At 36.2% G+C, this 18038-nt stretch overlaps 1 protein-coding gene across 1 annotated transcript; it reads right to left on the minus strand.

The window, feature by feature from the left end:
- Positions 1–4336: 4336 nt before the first annotated feature.
- LOC145086148 (Pentatricopeptide repeat (PPR) superfamily protein) lies at positions 4337–7780 on the minus strand. Its single transcript, XM_079023888.1, has 3 exons — positions 5673–7780; positions 5034–5190; positions 4337–4684 (listed from the first exon to the last, which is right to left on the minus strand). Exon 1 carries the CDS (start codon positions 7445–7447, stop codon positions 5768–5770), a length of 1680 nt encoding a protein of 559 aa, XP_078880014.1. The 5' UTR covers positions 7448–7780; the 3' UTR covers positions 4337–4684; positions 5034–5190; positions 5673–5767.
- Between the last annotated feature and the right edge of the window lie 10258 nt (positions 7781–18038).

Genomic DNA, 18038 nt, shown 5'->3' on the forward strand with positions numbered 1-18038 from the left:
AAAAACTTTCGTTTAGACTTTGTCGGCTAATTTTGAATTTAATTTTAATATTATTATTTTTAACAGACCGGGACAGGAAAATCCGTTAAAAATTCATAACTTCTTCATCCGACATCCGTTTTCGTCAGACTTTTTACCGTTGTACTACAAATGACGAGACCTTCGATTCTTGTTTAGGATGTATCATCCAAATATCGCTCGATCTAAAATTCGAGTTTTTAGTTGTCTACTGCTAATCCGTAACTTAGAAAAATCATAACTTCCTCATGCGAAGTCAGATTTTGGCGTTCTTTTTATCGAATTTCTCAGTTTAACGAATACTATGACTTTCATTTAGATCACTAAGGCGAAAAATTAGTTTATCAAAAACTCACTTTTTACGTCATTCGGCGCCGTGTCGGTTTTATCGCGACTCTTCGGTTGGTCATAACTTATTCGTTATAACTCGGATTTCGACGGGATTTTCGCCTAAACACTTCTAACGAGATTCTCTACAACATTAAATAATAAAATTTTACTTATTTCAAATGTTATATTTTCGCTAAATTTTCATTATTTGGCTATTAATTGGAATCTCATAAGACTTCCAATATTTTATGTGTGATTCTAAACATAGTTTTACTTCATTTCTAGTAATACTATCTGTTAGAACTCAACACTCAATTTTATTCACTTTTAATAATAACAATACACAATTTCAGAACGTGTATGTTACAAATTCCTAGCTAAACTGCTAGTTGTGACACACGTAAACATGTATAAATCATTCATCTAACATATATACAAGGAACACATATAATTTGCACACATAACACGTAATTTATATTAAATACTTCATATCTATACGTAAGATGAAAGTAACTATGCACTCACATTAGTAGCGTGATTGGATAGAATCTAACTAGAAACGGTCAGCATTCGTCGTTGTCAGGCTCGGGAAGGGAAACAGCTTCAGAAAACGAGAGAGAGGAAAGACGTTTTGGTGTAAAGAAGCTTATGGTCGAAATGGCTATCTATAGGCTAATGTTTGGCCTCTCACGTCGTGAGCCTCACATGCTCACGTCGTGAGTTCGATCCTGCTCACCTCGTAGACCCGCCATTTGCGTTTATATCTCTGAAAGGTGTCCGCGTGACTTCTCACATCGTCAGAATGATATGCTCATGTTGTGAGCTTCCAAGAGTCATCTTGTAGACTTCCCAAGTGTTTTCTAGGCTCGATTAGTGTCTGTTTGATTCCTCGCATCGTGAGAATTAATGTTCACGTCGTAAGTTCAGTCAGATTAGGGTTTTTAACACATGTCATGCTCTCAGACAGTTGCATCTTCGGAAGGTCATAACTTTTGCATACAAGCTCCGTTTTTGACGTTCTTTATATCCACGCGTAGGTGGAGACGTACTCTACAACTTTCATTTAGACCACTAAGGCTAAAAAGTACTATGTCGTAAACTCACTTTTTACGATTCTCGGTGTCTTGTCGGTTTTGTTGCGAAACTTCGACAGGTCGTAATTTCTTTGTTATAACTCAGATTTCGGCGTTCTTTATATGTACAGAAACCTTGTGACATATAATACAACTTAGTTAAGATTATTTATTCAAAATAATCATTTATCAAAAAGTCATTTTTGACGCTTATCGTCACTAAATTGACTAGCCCAAATCTGAGGGTGCTACAATTTCCTTCGACGAAACCTAGTATTATTACCACTAGATTTTAGTCTAATATTTATTGCGACTAATTATTAGTCTGAATTCATCATTAACTTAGAGTCTACTTCATGATCTATCAAGTAAGGATCAGCCAGGCAGTACAGTTGGGAGGCAGGAGCATTTCGGCATATAGTTTTTCTGAAATTTAACAACCAAACCCAACGTGACCATTCTAGACACATATCTTGTAAGTAGTTTAATCAGTATAACGACTTTGAATCACTGATAAATCTTATTTATAGGTTCATAATAGCGATATTATATTTAAATATAAGTTATATTTAAAGTAAGGTAGGCGTATCTCACTTACAGCGGGTTTTGCGAAAAGTCGGATTCCGCTGGAGCAGAGCTTCTGAGCCGAAAAACTCTTTTTCTCAGAGCCTTCAGGCGCTCCAGGGCTTTCCTCTAGCACCTTGAGGGTACTAGGGATTTATAGGGGTTTTGGGAGTCCAGAGAGAAGTTAGAGAGAAAGAAAGACTTACGGTGTGAAGAAAATATGAAGAATTCATCCTTTATTTATAGGGGTTTGATCATAGAGTAAGCCCTAAGTTTCATCCGTATCTTCCGCGTACGATATCTGTTTTCTACACTCTTTATATCCACGCGTTGGTATTTACGAGTACTACAACTTTCATTTAGACCATGTCGACTAGTTCTCATTCTATCTCCAATTTACAAAAGTGTATCGAATTTATCGCGCTCGAAGAGTAGGGACTAAGTTTTGTCCATATCTTTAACATACGAGCTCTATTATCGGCATCCTTTATATCCACGCGTTGATATTTATGAGTACTACAACTTTCATTTAGACCTTGTCGGCTAATTCTCATTTTATCTCAAATTTACAAAATTGTATCGGATTCGTCGCGCTCGAAGAGTAAGTACTAAGTTTTGTCCATATCTTTCGCATACGAGCTCCATTTTCGTCTGTCTTTTTATCGTTAAGCTCCTATTAATAAGATCTTTATTTTTCATTTGGGTTGCGTTGGCCAAAAATCGACCGATCAAAATTTCAAATTTCGGGTTGTGCTCTGTTATTTCAAATCTTAGAAAAATCACAACTTTCTCATACGAAGTTAGATTTAGACGTTCTTTTTAGGCACGCTTTTGTTTTAACGCATACTACGATGTTTGTTTAGATCGCTAAGGTTAAAAAGTAATTTATTAAAAATGCACTTTTTATATTATGCGGTGTTGTGTCGGTTTAGCCGTAAAACTTCGACAGGTCATAACTTCTTCGTTATAACTCGGATTTCGGCATTCTATATATGTACAGAACCCTTATGACATATACTATAACTTGGTTAATATTATTTATTCTAAATAATCTTCTATTGAAAAGTCATTTTTGACGCTTATTGTCTCTAAATTGACTAGCTCGAATCTACGGGTGTTACACCTCCAGCTCGCCAAACTCGCTTCCACCCTTTCCACTGAACTCGTTAGCTGCCTCGCTAAGGAAGACTCGCTGGCCGAGCAGCGAGATGAAATAGAAAGAGAAAGAAGCAAGGGTTGAGATTGTCTTGACTAGCTTCACTTTCTGTTTTTTTTAATAAAAATAACACAAACTTCGACAGTGAGAAAGTAAACCTCCATTTTTGTAGATTTGCTATGGGTTGTTCCTTTTAACCAGAAAATTGGGAAGATGACATAGAAATCACGATTTGATAGTTTTGGTCCCTTGATTGTAGCCTTATGACAGATTTGACCCCAACTTACAATTTCTTTTACAATATAAGTTTCCAGAATTAACACAAAACCCCTTGAAATATAATTTAATTAAATTGAAATACAAATTCTTATAAAAAGATAATTTATTTGATATTAATTGTTTGTAGTTTAAAAAAATAAAATTATTTAATATTAATTTTTTTTTGTTTTAAAAAAAAATAATTGAATTAATTTTGAAAAAAAAATAGAGCATTCGGAGTATTGCCACTCCTTATGAAATGCTAAAATTTAGGTGTTAAGACAAAAAAATAACGTAACAAACAAAAAAATGATGTTGCAATTTGCTAGGGGGATTACCACTCTTTTTAGCTTTGAGAAAAACTAGTGTTTTTTTTTTCGAATAATCATGCATTTCATATAATGCATGTCTGATAAATGGTTAATGGGCTGTGAAAAGGCTTACATTGGCTAAAATGACTACATGGGCTATGAGTGGGACTTCTTTTTATGAAGATTTCTGAAATTAAAAACTTCTAAGGGAAAAAAAAAACAGTTTTTCATTCAAAATTCTATAATTTTCATATTGCAAGGCATACCTGCAAAATTACGAATTTCACAACTCGTGTATATATATATTATTATTATTATTGCAAGTCAAGACTACAATATAAAAAAAAATTATCATGGAAATGGTTATTGAGGATTTCTACAACAAAAAATTTATTATTATTATTATTATTATTATTATTTCGTAGATGAAATCAGGTCAAAAAATTTGTGCCAATTTTGCATGTAAAAACTAGGAAATTTGTGGTTTAAAAAAAAAAAAAAAAAAAAAAAAAAAAAACCTTATTACCGATTTATGTCAGGTATTTTGATTTAAAAATAAATAAATGAAAATTAACTAGTGAACATGATTGCAATGATATAAATATACTATTGATAAATTATCCAAATATATAAATCAGCTCTTTTATTTACTTTCTCAAAACACGAATGGAATTCAATTCCAACACGTAGCTCCAAATCCAATTCCATTCTTCTGTTTTACTAACAGAACAAAATCCTCTCATCAAAATAAATAAAAGTAAAAAAAAAATCTTTTAACTATAAGTTGAAATTTAAAAACTATTCAATTCTTTTTTTTACCAAACACATAACAAATCACAATCCCCTCATATTCAAAATCGTGAAACAGATTCCATTCTTTCAAATAACATTCTGCAAACCAAATGCCACGTCAGCCTCTAGATTTTTCGATATATGATTCTTTAACAAGTTGAAATCTGGGTTTTTTATATCACCTGGAATAAATGGAATTTAAATAACAAATGTAAGTATTTTGCCATCTTGCAAATTATGGAGAATAGCAATGTCCTTTATTATTTACCCACAAAAGCAATGTACTCATAATAACAACATAGTTATTACATTACCTTACAATTAATAGCAATGTACTTTCTATTATTAACTATAATAGCAATATACTTACATTTTGCTATCAATATGAGAAATACACTTTATTTCTTACAATCTTACAAATTGTTATAATTAGTAAGGATTTATAAGTACATTGCTATTATGGGTAAAAGAGTAAATTACATTGCTATTTCCTAATCTACCCTAAATTTAACTAAGTCTTTGGGGCTTTACCTGAACAACTCAAGCAACAAATAGTCCTTCACTTTGTATCCCCCAACCTCTTCATGCATCAAGTCTTCTGATAAAAGATATTCTTATATTTGCCCATGTGCTAAAATCCACCATTTTTATGGTGAAAGTCAAACGAAAAACATTCATCAGAGTTGACCTGTAATAGAAACATTCAGAAGTTAAAATTGGAAACTAATTTGTTCTTAAAAAGTAAAGTTGTTTCAGAATCAAGAAATCTTGAGGCTTCTCTGGTAATAATGGTGAATGATGAATTTGTGGCTATGAGGTTCATATTTTTGTTGGATGTTTTGTTTTATCATATTTATTGTAAAATGCATAAACACATAACTCATATGCCATAATGATGTTCATCTTTAGACCATGATATTTGTTTTTTGATAGATTCTATATCACATGTATAATATAAAGTATATAGATAAATATTTGACATGCAATTCCAAAAACCCCTATTTTTTATATTTTACTAAGCCAAAGCATAGTGAAGTAGGGAGTTTTTATATTGACAACTTCATTAGATATGCACATCCTAAATCCCAATAATGACCAATTTATAGCAAGTTTTTTTCAACATTACAAATGCATACGATAATCAAAATGTGAAGATTTACTTTTGGATACCTGATAATGCCAAGTGTGGAGCCATCTTGCATACACTGATGACCTCTCAAGGACAAATACGTCCAAAATGCAACTTCAAAACGCCACATCATCAGTCACACAGCCACAGGGATACCCAAATTTTTACTGATAAAACCATCTTTTTCCATCAAGGGTACCCCTAAAGCAACTTTCTTTATTTCATAAGCTTCTTTAGGCATTCCAGCTTTTAAAAGGTGTGACACCAATGAATTCACAGTAATCGAATCAGGGGCACATTCGTCTTTTATCATCTTCTCAAAAAGACTTATTGCTTCAACCATTCGCCCTTTCATACAATGCCCAATTATTAAAATAGTAAATGTCAACTTATCAGGATTCACCTTTTTCTCCTCCATTTCTTTAAAAATCACATTGGCCTCATCCACATTTCCCCGTTTACAAAACCCATCAATCACAGGGTTGTAGATGAAGGCTTTAGGGGCAATATCGTCTCTTTTATTCAATTCTTGTAAAAGATCATGTGCTTCATTTAATCTACCTTCTTTACACAAAGCATTGATGAGGATTGAAAATGTGCGAATGTTGGGGTGTAAATTTCTTCTACTCATTTCATCTAAAATCTTGAAGGCTTTTGAGAGCTCACCTATGCGACAATGGCCATTAATGATAGATGTGAAGGTGATAACATCGGGTTTACAATCAAAATCAAGCATTTTTTTATAAAAACTTGATAAAGAAACCATATTTCCAATTTTTCCAAACCCATCAATCATAACATTGAAGGTGAAATTGTTGGGTTTGATTCCAAGATTGATCATATCATCAAAGAGGAGTAAAGCCTCTTTCATCTTACCTAGTTTTTTGTAGCCTTCTATAACTGAAGTAAAAGTCACAACATCAGGTGAACATGAAAATCCATCTATAATCAACATTTCTTGCAATAACTCGTGTGCTTTTTTGACATTTCCAACACGAAAAAATCCATCCAAAAGGGTATTATAGGTGACTTTATCAGGCAAACAATCAAACTCCTTCATTTGATTGAAAAACTCAAAAGCTTTGTTAACCTTTCTAGCTTTGCATAGACCAGAGATGACTATGTTAAAAGTATAAGCATCAGGAGAGTAGCATTGTGATCTTAGAATTACTTTTTCAAAGAAAGATACAGCTTCATCCACCTTGTTGATCCTTATTAAGGAACTCAGAAGTCTGTTAAACACAAAACAACTGAGGGGATCATCTTTTTCTGAACTGTATTGAGAATAATCACTAATCAACTCCATGGCAACCTCAAGTTTACCAGAAATGATAAATGATGTAATTACGAACCCTAAAAGAGAACTATCTGGTGACAGGTTATCAATCCTCATTGAATCGATTACTAGTTTGGCTGCATCAGGAACACCCGATTGACAAAATGACCTTACAAGAAAACTATATGTTTCAAAGGAATGAACAAGATTCAACGTAACCTTGGTATACTCTAAAAACCTATAAGCCAAATTCGGGTTGTTCCAGTTAGTATTCATATGCTCAATAACAGTAAAAGCAATCGAGGAATCTAATTTCTTGCGAAGATAATCGGAAATGCGAACTTCTGTCACTGAGGATTTACGTCGAACATATAGAGTGCATACAACCTTAACGAACCAAACGGAGGCTGCGCCTCCGGTTTGACGTTGATATTTCGAGATCGAAGAAAATTTGGAAGCCCATTGAAGCTTAGAGAAGGTGAACAAATAGATTGGAAAAATATGGGTTCTTGGGAAATGATTGGGCAACCTCAATGGCATTGTTCCTAAGCTAATTTGCTAATGGAAAGTGAAGGAATCGCAAAGACTCTCACGTACCCTTCAATCTAGAATCAGCAAATATAGCACCTGACGATTGAGTCAGCCACTCCGTCCCCATCTAAAACCATAACAAAGGGTTAGCAAGTTTTGTGTGTGAATTGATGAAGAAAGCCGACCCATCGAATCAACCATCATCGATGTCAAACCCTCATCGAAAATTTCAGACCAAGCCTAATCCATTATTGTAGCCGTGAATGAATGAATCGGCTGTAGGTCTCTGCAGGTCGGCCGAGCTCAGGTGAAGGTCGTACCAGGCAACCTTCGGGATGCTAGGTTCCGTGAAGAGAAATGAGATTGGGCTAGCACAGCCCAAACACCTTCTACGTCGACAATTGGGCTTACAATGGTAAAATGGCCCAAACCTGATACCCTTGGGCCTTCGTTATTAGATCCACTTACCCGAATCGTCTCAGATCCATCGTGGGCGGCTCTGGTATTTTTTCGGTTTTGGTCAAGACCGGTCAGGTTTCGGCCCGAGCTTGGATGGTCTTTTTTTGGTATGGATTCTGTTTAATACCAAACAACCCGACAGTCTTTGTGTTTGTCTTTTTGTTTCGGTTGGAGTTTTTTCTAATGGTTTTGTTTCATAATACTAAAATAAAAAACTTCAACATTTCATTAATATCAAAAAATTTAAAAAAAATTAATTACATAACTTGTAAAAATGTAAAATATGAAACGACATAATTTGCACCGGTTCATGTCTCAACATGCCCCTTATCGCACTTAAAATTCTACCACTAAGAGAGAAAAAGAAACAAGACTATGAAGCTATGGTGTCAAGGTTTAAGCACTTCATCAAACGAATGGAACGATTTCACACACAAAGTAATAATGCAAAGGAAACGCAAGAACAAAATGTTTAACTTGGTCCACACTATCAAAATGATCAGCTATATCCACAGACGAACACGATATAAATGTTTTATTGATACTATCGAATCACAGTTATTGTATCTATTTTTCTTAATGCATGTTACACGAATTCAAGTGATCCATATATACTAGTAAGGAGACATAATATCAGCCATCTGTTAATAAGGTCAAGTGACCAAGCCAATAAACTCTGAGGAATCTACCATTGCACATGCAAGGGTGAGGCTCCCCTTGACCCCCATACGCTCTTTCAGTAGAGAGACTCCATGATTGGTTTAAACGGCGAATCAGACTCCACAACTTAATGTAACACCCAAAATTTCAAGCCAATTTTAAACTTTTTCAAAACACTTAAAACCATTTAACATTACGTAGTTTGTTTCCAAAATAATAATTATCATAGTGTCCCAGTTTCAAATCATAAAATTCATGACAGCAGGAGGAGCGGTATGATCATGCATTCGCCTTCTCGCGATCACTAGAGGTACCTGAAACAACAACTGAAACTGTAAGCCCGAGAGCTTAGTGAACTACCCCCAAAATACCAGCCTCATATAACCATAATCAAATCATGTCAACAACCGTATATATATATATATATATATATATATATACACATACATACATATCAGCATGCATCATGAGCCTACAACCTGACTGGACCGCCTCGCAGGCCTTCAGTCTATTTGGACCGCTCTCCGAGCCTTCGACATGTCTGGACCGCCTCTCAGGGCCTTCAGCCTATCTGGACCACTCTTCGGGCCTTCGGTCTGACTACCATACCCTTTTGGGTTTGTAGTCTATCAGGTCCACCCTGGGTATGTTAGCCTTCAGCACAAAGCAAGACCGCCTTAACCCAACCCCCGATCAAACAACATGTGCACATACATATCATACATTATCACAATAACAGTCAAACCGATCTAGCAGATCAAATAGCATAGCAACATCCTATAACCAGGACACCGACCTACCCATGTCACTAACATACCTATAACCAGGATACCGACCAAACCAGGTCACTAAGCATAAACATATCACCATCCTAACTACCAGGACGCAGAACATATCATGTAATAATCCGGATACAAATCCATAAAGGGTCGGCCTTGGTGCCTTAGACCCTGTTAATATAGTAAGGATAACTCACCTCGCTAGTAGTGTTGAGTCTGAAACTCTCTGACTGTTGTCTCACCAGGAATCCCGAACTGACACATAATAAGCACTAGGTTAATACCCAACATAACTCCCTTGACTAAGTGTCCACATTCCTTATTTAGTCCATTCTCTTTATTGGGCCAAGGCCCAACATCAAGTCCTTGACTTGAAAGTCTAAATATAAAGTCCACTATTGGCCCAATTTACTAAATTGGGCCCATCCTCCTAATTGGGCCTAAACCCATGATCCATTAACACTACCTAGCCCAAAACACCTTATTTACAGAGTCCAACAATGACCCAAATCCATCTAGTCCATTAACAGTCCAAGCCCGAAGTCCATTAGACAAAAGCCTAACAGAGGAGGTACGCGGGGCGTACTCATCCAACGTTGACCACCATCGGGGTGGTTGACCCAGTATGCTGGGCGTACTGGATTTACGCCAGGCGTACGCTGCATTTTGCCAAAACCTTATTAAGTGCTTAATGGCTTAAGTACTTAAGCCCAATCCTCAGATCCAGAGACCTAACATGCCTAGGATCCATAAAGTCATGAACTTTATCATTTTGAACGTCCATAAAGTTCTTATTGCTTGGTCTTAATCCATTAAGACCTTATTTCTCTTGCAGGGGATACATACAACAAATGGGACCTTATTTTATCATTCAGTGTCCCTTCAAGAGCCTGGAAGGACAACTCTTTTCGACCAAATCACAACATGCACCACTTTATGGCTTTTGGGACAAGAAAGGCTTCTAATAAAGTAAAATGAGGAGATCTATGTTTATATGCATAAAGTTTGGAAATGTATACCTTCTGGAGCTTCTTGAACACAAACTGACTTCAGATCTACAAGCATGATCTCTTCCTCCAACTCTTGATGCAATGGTTTTCCTCTTTAAGCACTCAAGAACACACCAAATGAGCTTATCACACAAAAGGGGAGGCTAGGGTTTGAGAGAGGCGATTTTGATTTGTGGAGGCTGAGGTAAAAGAGGTATGGGTGCTCATTATGTTGCTTATATAGCCCCCAAACCCAAAATATTAGGGTTTCATCCAGACGTTAGTACGCCCAGCATACTCAAGTGTACGCCTAGCATACTAAGGTGGACCTTAATACGCTTAGCGCACCCTTAAGTACGCGCGTCGTACTCTCCTTTGGCCCAAATTGCAAGTTTGGCCCTTAAACTTATATTGGCTCTTCATTCTCAAACCCAAGGACTATAATTGACAAAGTAATGATAGAAGAGGGTTTGGAAATACCTGCGACATCTCGGGATGTTACACTTAACATATGATACTAGCTTAGATCATGAGTACACCCGATCCATTTATGCTAAGACTTTGTATTGGTCAAGCTTTTCACTTTCTTGCCACCATTTTAAGATATTAAAGCTCTCATTTATTTTTTAAGAGTTGCTTTACAAACGTAATTGGTTGATTTATAAATTAAAAGTTCGTGTAAATAAGTTTGATATATTGAACATTTTTATTGGGAATAGTTAGTAAACCAGTAGGTACTTATAGATTGAGCATTATCGCAAGTGGGTACCTACTAAAACCTACTGTCACCTACGAAATCTACTACCAAATGCTACAACTCCTAATTTTAGGGCTATAAACATTAAAAAAAACGTAGATAAATATGAATAACTAATTGGTCGAGGAAGATCCTTATCATTTTCATCCATTGTTTTTAGAAGAATTTGTTTACACTTCAAAAAAAATTGTGTTAAAACGAGAGGAAATAAATTTTTGTTTATTTATATATCCTTAGAACTGAATCAGGCCTTAGGCCAATGATATTTTCACAATCCATAAAATTTTCACAATCAAAAGTTACATGTTCACAGTCAACTTTTTTAAAAGACATTTTGGGAAAATAAGATCACAAGCAACGTTGATTTTTGTTGATGCTGAGAAGACTGTGTCTATTTTCGACACTTGTTGTTTTTTTATTTTTTTTATTTTATGAAAAAACAACGAAAAAAAAGATAGGTTAATTTTTTGGGGTTTGTAACATCCTGTTTCGAAGAGTTTCTTATTTCGAGATTATAGACAATAAATGGATCAAGTAAAGGTCTTGGGCTTTAAGGGAATGGGTTTTAGATCTTATGGGATGATGATAATGTTGGATAATTGATTAAAACCTTGGTTTTTGTCTTGGAGTCAAAGGATAAAATAGGAAAAGTGATGTTCCATAATTCTTTCATGAATTAAGGATTTTAGTTTGGTGTGTTCTAAGTCAAAAATAGTTAGACATGGTTTTCGGGATCGCCAATACTTTTATGTGTATATAAAGAACATCGAAAACGAAGAAGTTATGATTGTTTGAAGTTGGAGTGAATGTTGGTGAAAACTCGGTCTCACGGGGTGAGAAGTAATTCTCACGACGTGAGAGTCCTCATGAGGTGAGAATATATTCTCAAGACATGAGAATTGTGCAACCCAAAGCCCATGACATTTTTAGGGTTTTCAAGGTATTTAAAGGTAATGATCCATATTTTAGGGTATTTTCTTAGCCTCCATTATATCTAGAACCTCTTGGGAGAAACTCTAGCCTCCACTTTCAAGATTTGAGCCACCCCTCTCCTCTCCCATCCATTTGTTGAGTTTTTGGTGGTTTTGGAGCAATGTTTTCATGCAAGATTTATCATTGAAGCTTGACAATTGGATATCTCAACTTTCATCTACCTTCTAGACCTTTGTAAGTTCCAAGCTTTATTGCATATTCATCTTGGATCTAAGTGTATTTAGTGTTTTGGTCCATTTTAATGAGTTTTGAGTGAGAGTTGGTAATAAGGTTTGCAACTTTATTACTTTCCAAGGTCCCAGGAGCATTGTATGTTTCAGATATGGACTTCAACATCCTTTTGATCAGTTTAAAATGTTTTCTTGGACCTCTTAGACTAGGAAATAGTTGTTGTTGTTGGTGGTGGTGGTGGTGGTGGTGGTGCTGCTGCTGCTGCTGCTATTGTTGTTGTTGTTGTTGTTGTTGTTGTTTGATCAGTTTAAAATGATTTCTTGGACCTCTTAGACTAGGAAATAGTTGTTGCTGTTATTTGATCAGTTTAAAATGTTTTCTTGGACCTCTTGGACTAGGAAATAGTAGTACTTGTTGTTATTGGTGGTGGTGGTGTTGTTGCTGTTGTCGTTGTTGTTGTTGTTGTTGTTGTTGCTGTTGTTGTTGTGGTTGTTGTGGAAGAGATTTCACGAAGAGTTGAGTACCTGCCTACACTTCAGTACCGCATACCATCTGCAGATGGACGAGCAGAGTGATCAGACTATTCAGACACTCGAGGATCTTATGTGTTCCTGTGTCATTGATTTTGGTGGAAGTTGGGACTCCTATCTTTCGTTGGCTGAGTTTTCTTATAATAGCAACCATCATGCCAGTATCGGTATGCCCCCATTCGAGATCCTATATGGAAGGAGATGTAGGACTCCTGTTTGTTGGGGTGAGGTGGGACAAAGATTCATGGGGAGCACTGAGGTAATGCTCAGGACGACAAAGCTTATACAACAAGTTCGACAAATATTGCTGACAATGCAGAGCCGCCAGAAGAGTTATGCAGATCGACGACGCTCTGAGTTAGAGTTTCAGGTGGGCGATCTAGTGCTTCTGAAGGTGTCACCCTAGAAGGGTGTTATCCGCTTCAGGAAGCGAGGCATGCTAGGCCCCAGGTTCATTGGCCTTTTCTAAGTATTGGCCCGTGTAGGCAAGGTGGCCTACCGGTTGGAGCTACTAGAGGAGCTGAGACGGATTCATGATACCTTCCATGTTTCCCGGATGAGTAAGTGTATAATTCACGAGACATTTATGGTCCCTGTGGAGGACATTCAGATCGATGATTGTCTGAACTACATTGAGAAGCTTGTGGCAATTATGGACCGGAAAGTGAAGACATTGAGCAACAAGGTAGTGAACTTGGTCAAAGTTCAGTGGCAGCACTGGAAAGGTTCAGAGTGGATGTGGGAACTAGATTTCGAGATACATGAGCACTATCCTGAGTTGTTTCTTGATAATGACTTTGAGGGCGAAGTCTGATTCTAGTGGGGGAGAATTATAACATCCCGATGTAAGGTACTTTTAGTAAATATTGAATCTTTAGCAAAAGTAACACATTTGGTACCTTGGAGAAAAAGACTTGCAAAATTGGTCGTACGCAGGGCGTATGTAAGAATACGCGCAATGCACTCATGCAACATGAAAGATCGCGGATGGACAACTAGTACGTTGGGCGTACGTGTGGTACGCCGGGCCTACTAGCCCAGACTTCAAATCCTAATTTTAAGGTTTGCCCTTATTTAAAGAACATTATGTATTCATTTGATCATCCTTATCAGCCACCAAATCCTCTCTAAAATCCTAATCCCAAGTTGAGTTGTTTGTGTGAGTTTTTGCAAGTTTTTGAGTGTTCTTGGTGCTTGTAGTAGAAAAAATGAGACTAGAGAAGAAGGAGTGGGTGCTAGCAAGCTTGTAGATCCAGAAACCTCTCCTCTTTGTGCATCATGTTCAGGTATAAAGTCTATATCTTGGCAAGCTTTTCTTTAGATCTCCATGGTTGAAGTTTTATGAACTTTTTTCCCCAAGATTGGACCTTTATGAGTTTGGAGCACTCCAGGAAATTGTAGTTGTCCTTTCATGCATTTTAGGACCTATATATTCATAAAAATGGTTGGTTGATCATTCCATTTGGCTCATGCATGAGTAAAGTAGCTTAGGGTGTGCTAGAAGCTAAGGATTGTTGCATTAGGTCCTTCCTCCATGCAAAGGCTTAAAGCCATTGAATTTATGGGTTAAGACATTGTAGAATGGTATATGGTTGGGTTAGTTGTCTTAAGGGATTAAGACATAAAGTTGGTAAAAGTGGAAACAGACAGAGTACGTTGTGTGTACTCCTAGCTACGCCTCACGTAGCCCAATCCGACCCCGACCCTATGTTGCTTGAGTTGTATGCCCCACGTAAGAAGAAGTACGCCCGGCGTACTCGCTGAGCAGTTGACTTTGACCTTTGGTCAAGATTTAGGGTTGGCCTATGAGAAGGGAAAAATAGTCTTTTTTTTCCTTATAAGGTTTAGCTATGGGATTTGGACTCGCGAGTGAGTTTTGAACCTTAATTATTAACTAGGGTTAATTATTTTGTTAACTAGGCGGAGTCTAGATTCGGCAATTCGGGTGTTAGATTTACTTGTCGTTAGTATCAGGCGAGTCTCCTCACTTATTCTTGCCTATTTGGTAGAATAGTTGTATATGTAATGACCAGCTGGGTCAAGTTGTTATGGTTATGTTATGCTATTTATATGTGGCTGAGGCTGCCGATAGTCTCCAAGGTTGTCACAACTAGCATTTTTGCTAGGAATTTCTACTCTCATAAAATCATTCAACCAGTATAATGATTGGTAGTCTAAGCAAATATCATACTTTATACTCATTTAAATACATCTCTCATGTTCAACAAAGAGTTTGGAACTCTAAAGATTCCGATTCAAGTTTAATATGAACTAGAGTTCTCTTATTGGGCCTAATGGACCAATAAACCTTCAACTTGAATATCTTGGGCCTAGAAACTCTAATTGGGTTCTCCCACACTCACAAATCTATAACATTTTGGACCATTTGGGCCTAGAATGATTCATTCTAACCCTAATGGGTCTTATTGGGCCATAACAACTTCAATTAACCTTAATAGACCTTAGAATCCATTCTTTTATACTATTGGGCCGAGAGATACCCTAGAGGCCCAATGGGACGAAAGATTTTATGATTAGGCTCCCAAAATCCTAACTAAAGTTTAATGGGCTCAATCTATTCCAATTCCTACCTTCTTGGCCCAGAAGCTTGGCCCAACATCAATTAAAACAAAAAAAAAAAGAGAAAACTAATGGGAGAAAATGGGGTGACACCTCATTGTTGTCTAACATATTTCCATGTCTTGAACCACCAAACATCTAGGCACATCACATCCAAGCTTGAAGAAGTCAACTCCTACTTCTCTCCTCCCTCTCCCCTCTTCAAAACTCACGGCCATTAGGGCCTCTATCACCACCATCATTTTCATCTTCCAAATTCAGAATTTTCCCTCATCCTCCTCTCTAATATGAAGAATTTCCCCCTTCCATCCTCCTAATTTTCGAGAATATCAAGAGCCCATCAAGAACTCATCTTCACGGTTCATCACATTTGGTAAGCTTTTGGTTGGACTCCATGGTTTTAACTTCAAGATACACCTTAAATCTCATCTTAACCCACCTTATTTTATGATCTATGCTCTTATAACACCTTAGAGTCGAAAATCATCTCAAAAACACATCTAGGGCCGAGATCTTTTCAATTCTTCATCAAAATCTGAAATCTTCAAACAAGGTGAGTTCATACCCCCTTGTTTTTGGTTTTTACTTGTTTTTGGGGGAGAATACAATTTGATTTGTGTATATCTATGTGTATATGCATGACTATGTGTGTTTTCCATGAATTATTTGGTGATTATGTGTTGATTTCTTCATCAATCTAAAAATATGTTAAGAACTTGAAGTTTATCACTTGGATCTTCATAAGAACCTTAAGAAAAGTATGTTTTATCACATATAATACATTTAAACTAGTATATCTGAGATTTATACACTTTAAATAGCAAAAATGAGTGTTGTGCTCTAAGATCTATAAATTAAACTCATAAAACAACCATTGACAGGAAAGTTTTGGTCTAATCTAGGACTGTTTTGACCCTCTTAATGGAAGTATTTTTCAAAAATGTTTTACATGGATAAAGTTCAGATTTATACCTTTAAAATGACTACCCTCACGTTTTCATACGATTTTTCTACAATTTTTGGCGAATTTTACAAAACTGCCTATCAAATTTGAAATAATTTCGGACCAGCCTGTGAAGGTGAGCAATTTCACACTTGTTAGAAGCCATTAAAAATTATGATAAAAATTGTGAACAAAGTAGACAAAATTTCCAAAGTTTCAGAATTTACGGATCTAAATTTCGACTTACTATGATTTTTCTACAAATTTTCCAAAAACTAGGTCGGAAAAGCCCAAAGCCAGAAAAATATGTATTTCCACAAAATTCAAGCCAAAAATGATATTTTTGACAAAAATGGGTTTAAAATGTTATTTTTACCACAAACTAGTCATCAACACAAGTTTTGAACAAAATGGAGACTAAAGTGTTATTCTTACAAAAATTGGGCCATAATTGTAAATTTTTGGCTTATTGGGCCAAGAACGTCATTTTTACAAAAAGGTGGGCTTTTTATATCAACTTTGTAAATAATCAAGCTAAAATAAACAAAACAATAGCAAACAGGTTAAAAACGATATTCATATCCTTATTGGGCCTGGAAATAATATACATGTTTAGTGGGCCTTAGTGTCATTTTACATGTATATTGGGCTTAGGATAGACATACATATTCCTTTGAGCCTGGAAATAATAGACACGTATAGTGGGCCTTAGTGGTCCACTTACATGTTTATTGGGCCTGAGAATGAGTTTTATATGTGTCCTTCTTTCTTTTATGATATTCTAGTGAATACTTGAACCAAAACCAACGATAAATTAACAAACATATTAATTTGATCATTTTCTAAGTTATTGGGCCTTAGTGGCCCATTTTTATGTGTGATAGGTCCTGTATACTATTTATATGTTTATTGGGCCTCAATGACCCATTAACATGTGCGACGGGCCTTGGATACTATTTGTGTGCTATTTGGGTTTGTAAATACCTTACATGTGAAATGGGCCTTAGTTGTCCTTTCATATATATATATATATATATATATATATATATATATATATATATATATATATATATATATATATTTCGGGCCCATGTTATATAATTTCATTCTAATTTGGGCCTTTAAATGGTTTACATGTTTAGCGATGCCTTAGTGGTTCACTTACATGGTTCATTGCGCCTGGAACGAGATTATACCTCTCTTCGCGTAAATTCGATTAAGGATCTAGTGAGTTTTGTCGGTTGGCACCTATTACGTGTACGATCGTAGCCTGTAGTTATAACCATAGTCTCTTGGAGGGAGAACAGGGATTTGTGCATAGATCTATACGGGGATGACACCCCACACCTGAGCTGTTCGCTACAATTAGACTAACTCAATCTAGGGTGACGAAAACCTTATAATCAAAAATCAAAACCGACGTCCAACAACGCCAAGACAGGCGAAATTGTCATTATTTAGTATGGTTATGACGGCTCACTTAGAGGAATTAACGTTATGAAGTTTACGGAAGACCCTTCTCTTTTCTTTTGGATTACTCGGAAACATTCTCGTACTAGTACTCTACCTCGGGGTTGGTATGACAACTTTCTCTTTTACAGACAACATCGGGTTGTCTGGGAACATTCTCTTTACATGCTATTTACATTCCCTATACCTTCTCTTTACCCTTTTAGTCAAATAAACAAAAACATACATGCATTAATACAAGATCTGACACAAACATTCTAAACAGTTTT

Source organism: Lactuca serriola, chromosome 2, assembly GCF_051521515.1.
Source record: "Lactuca serriola cultivar US96UC23 chromosome 2, Lser_US96UC23_V15, whole genome shotgun sequence".
In the NCBI taxonomy this organism is placed as follows: Eukaryota; Viridiplantae; Streptophyta; class Magnoliopsida; order Asterales; family Asteraceae; genus Lactuca; species Lactuca serriola.

What these genes read in the sequence shown, in the direction of transcription:
- LOC145086148 (XM_079023888.1), bottom strand. Translation starts at nt 7,447, where the DNA reads ATGCCATTGAGGTTGCCCAATCATTTCCCAAGAACCCATATTTTTCCA.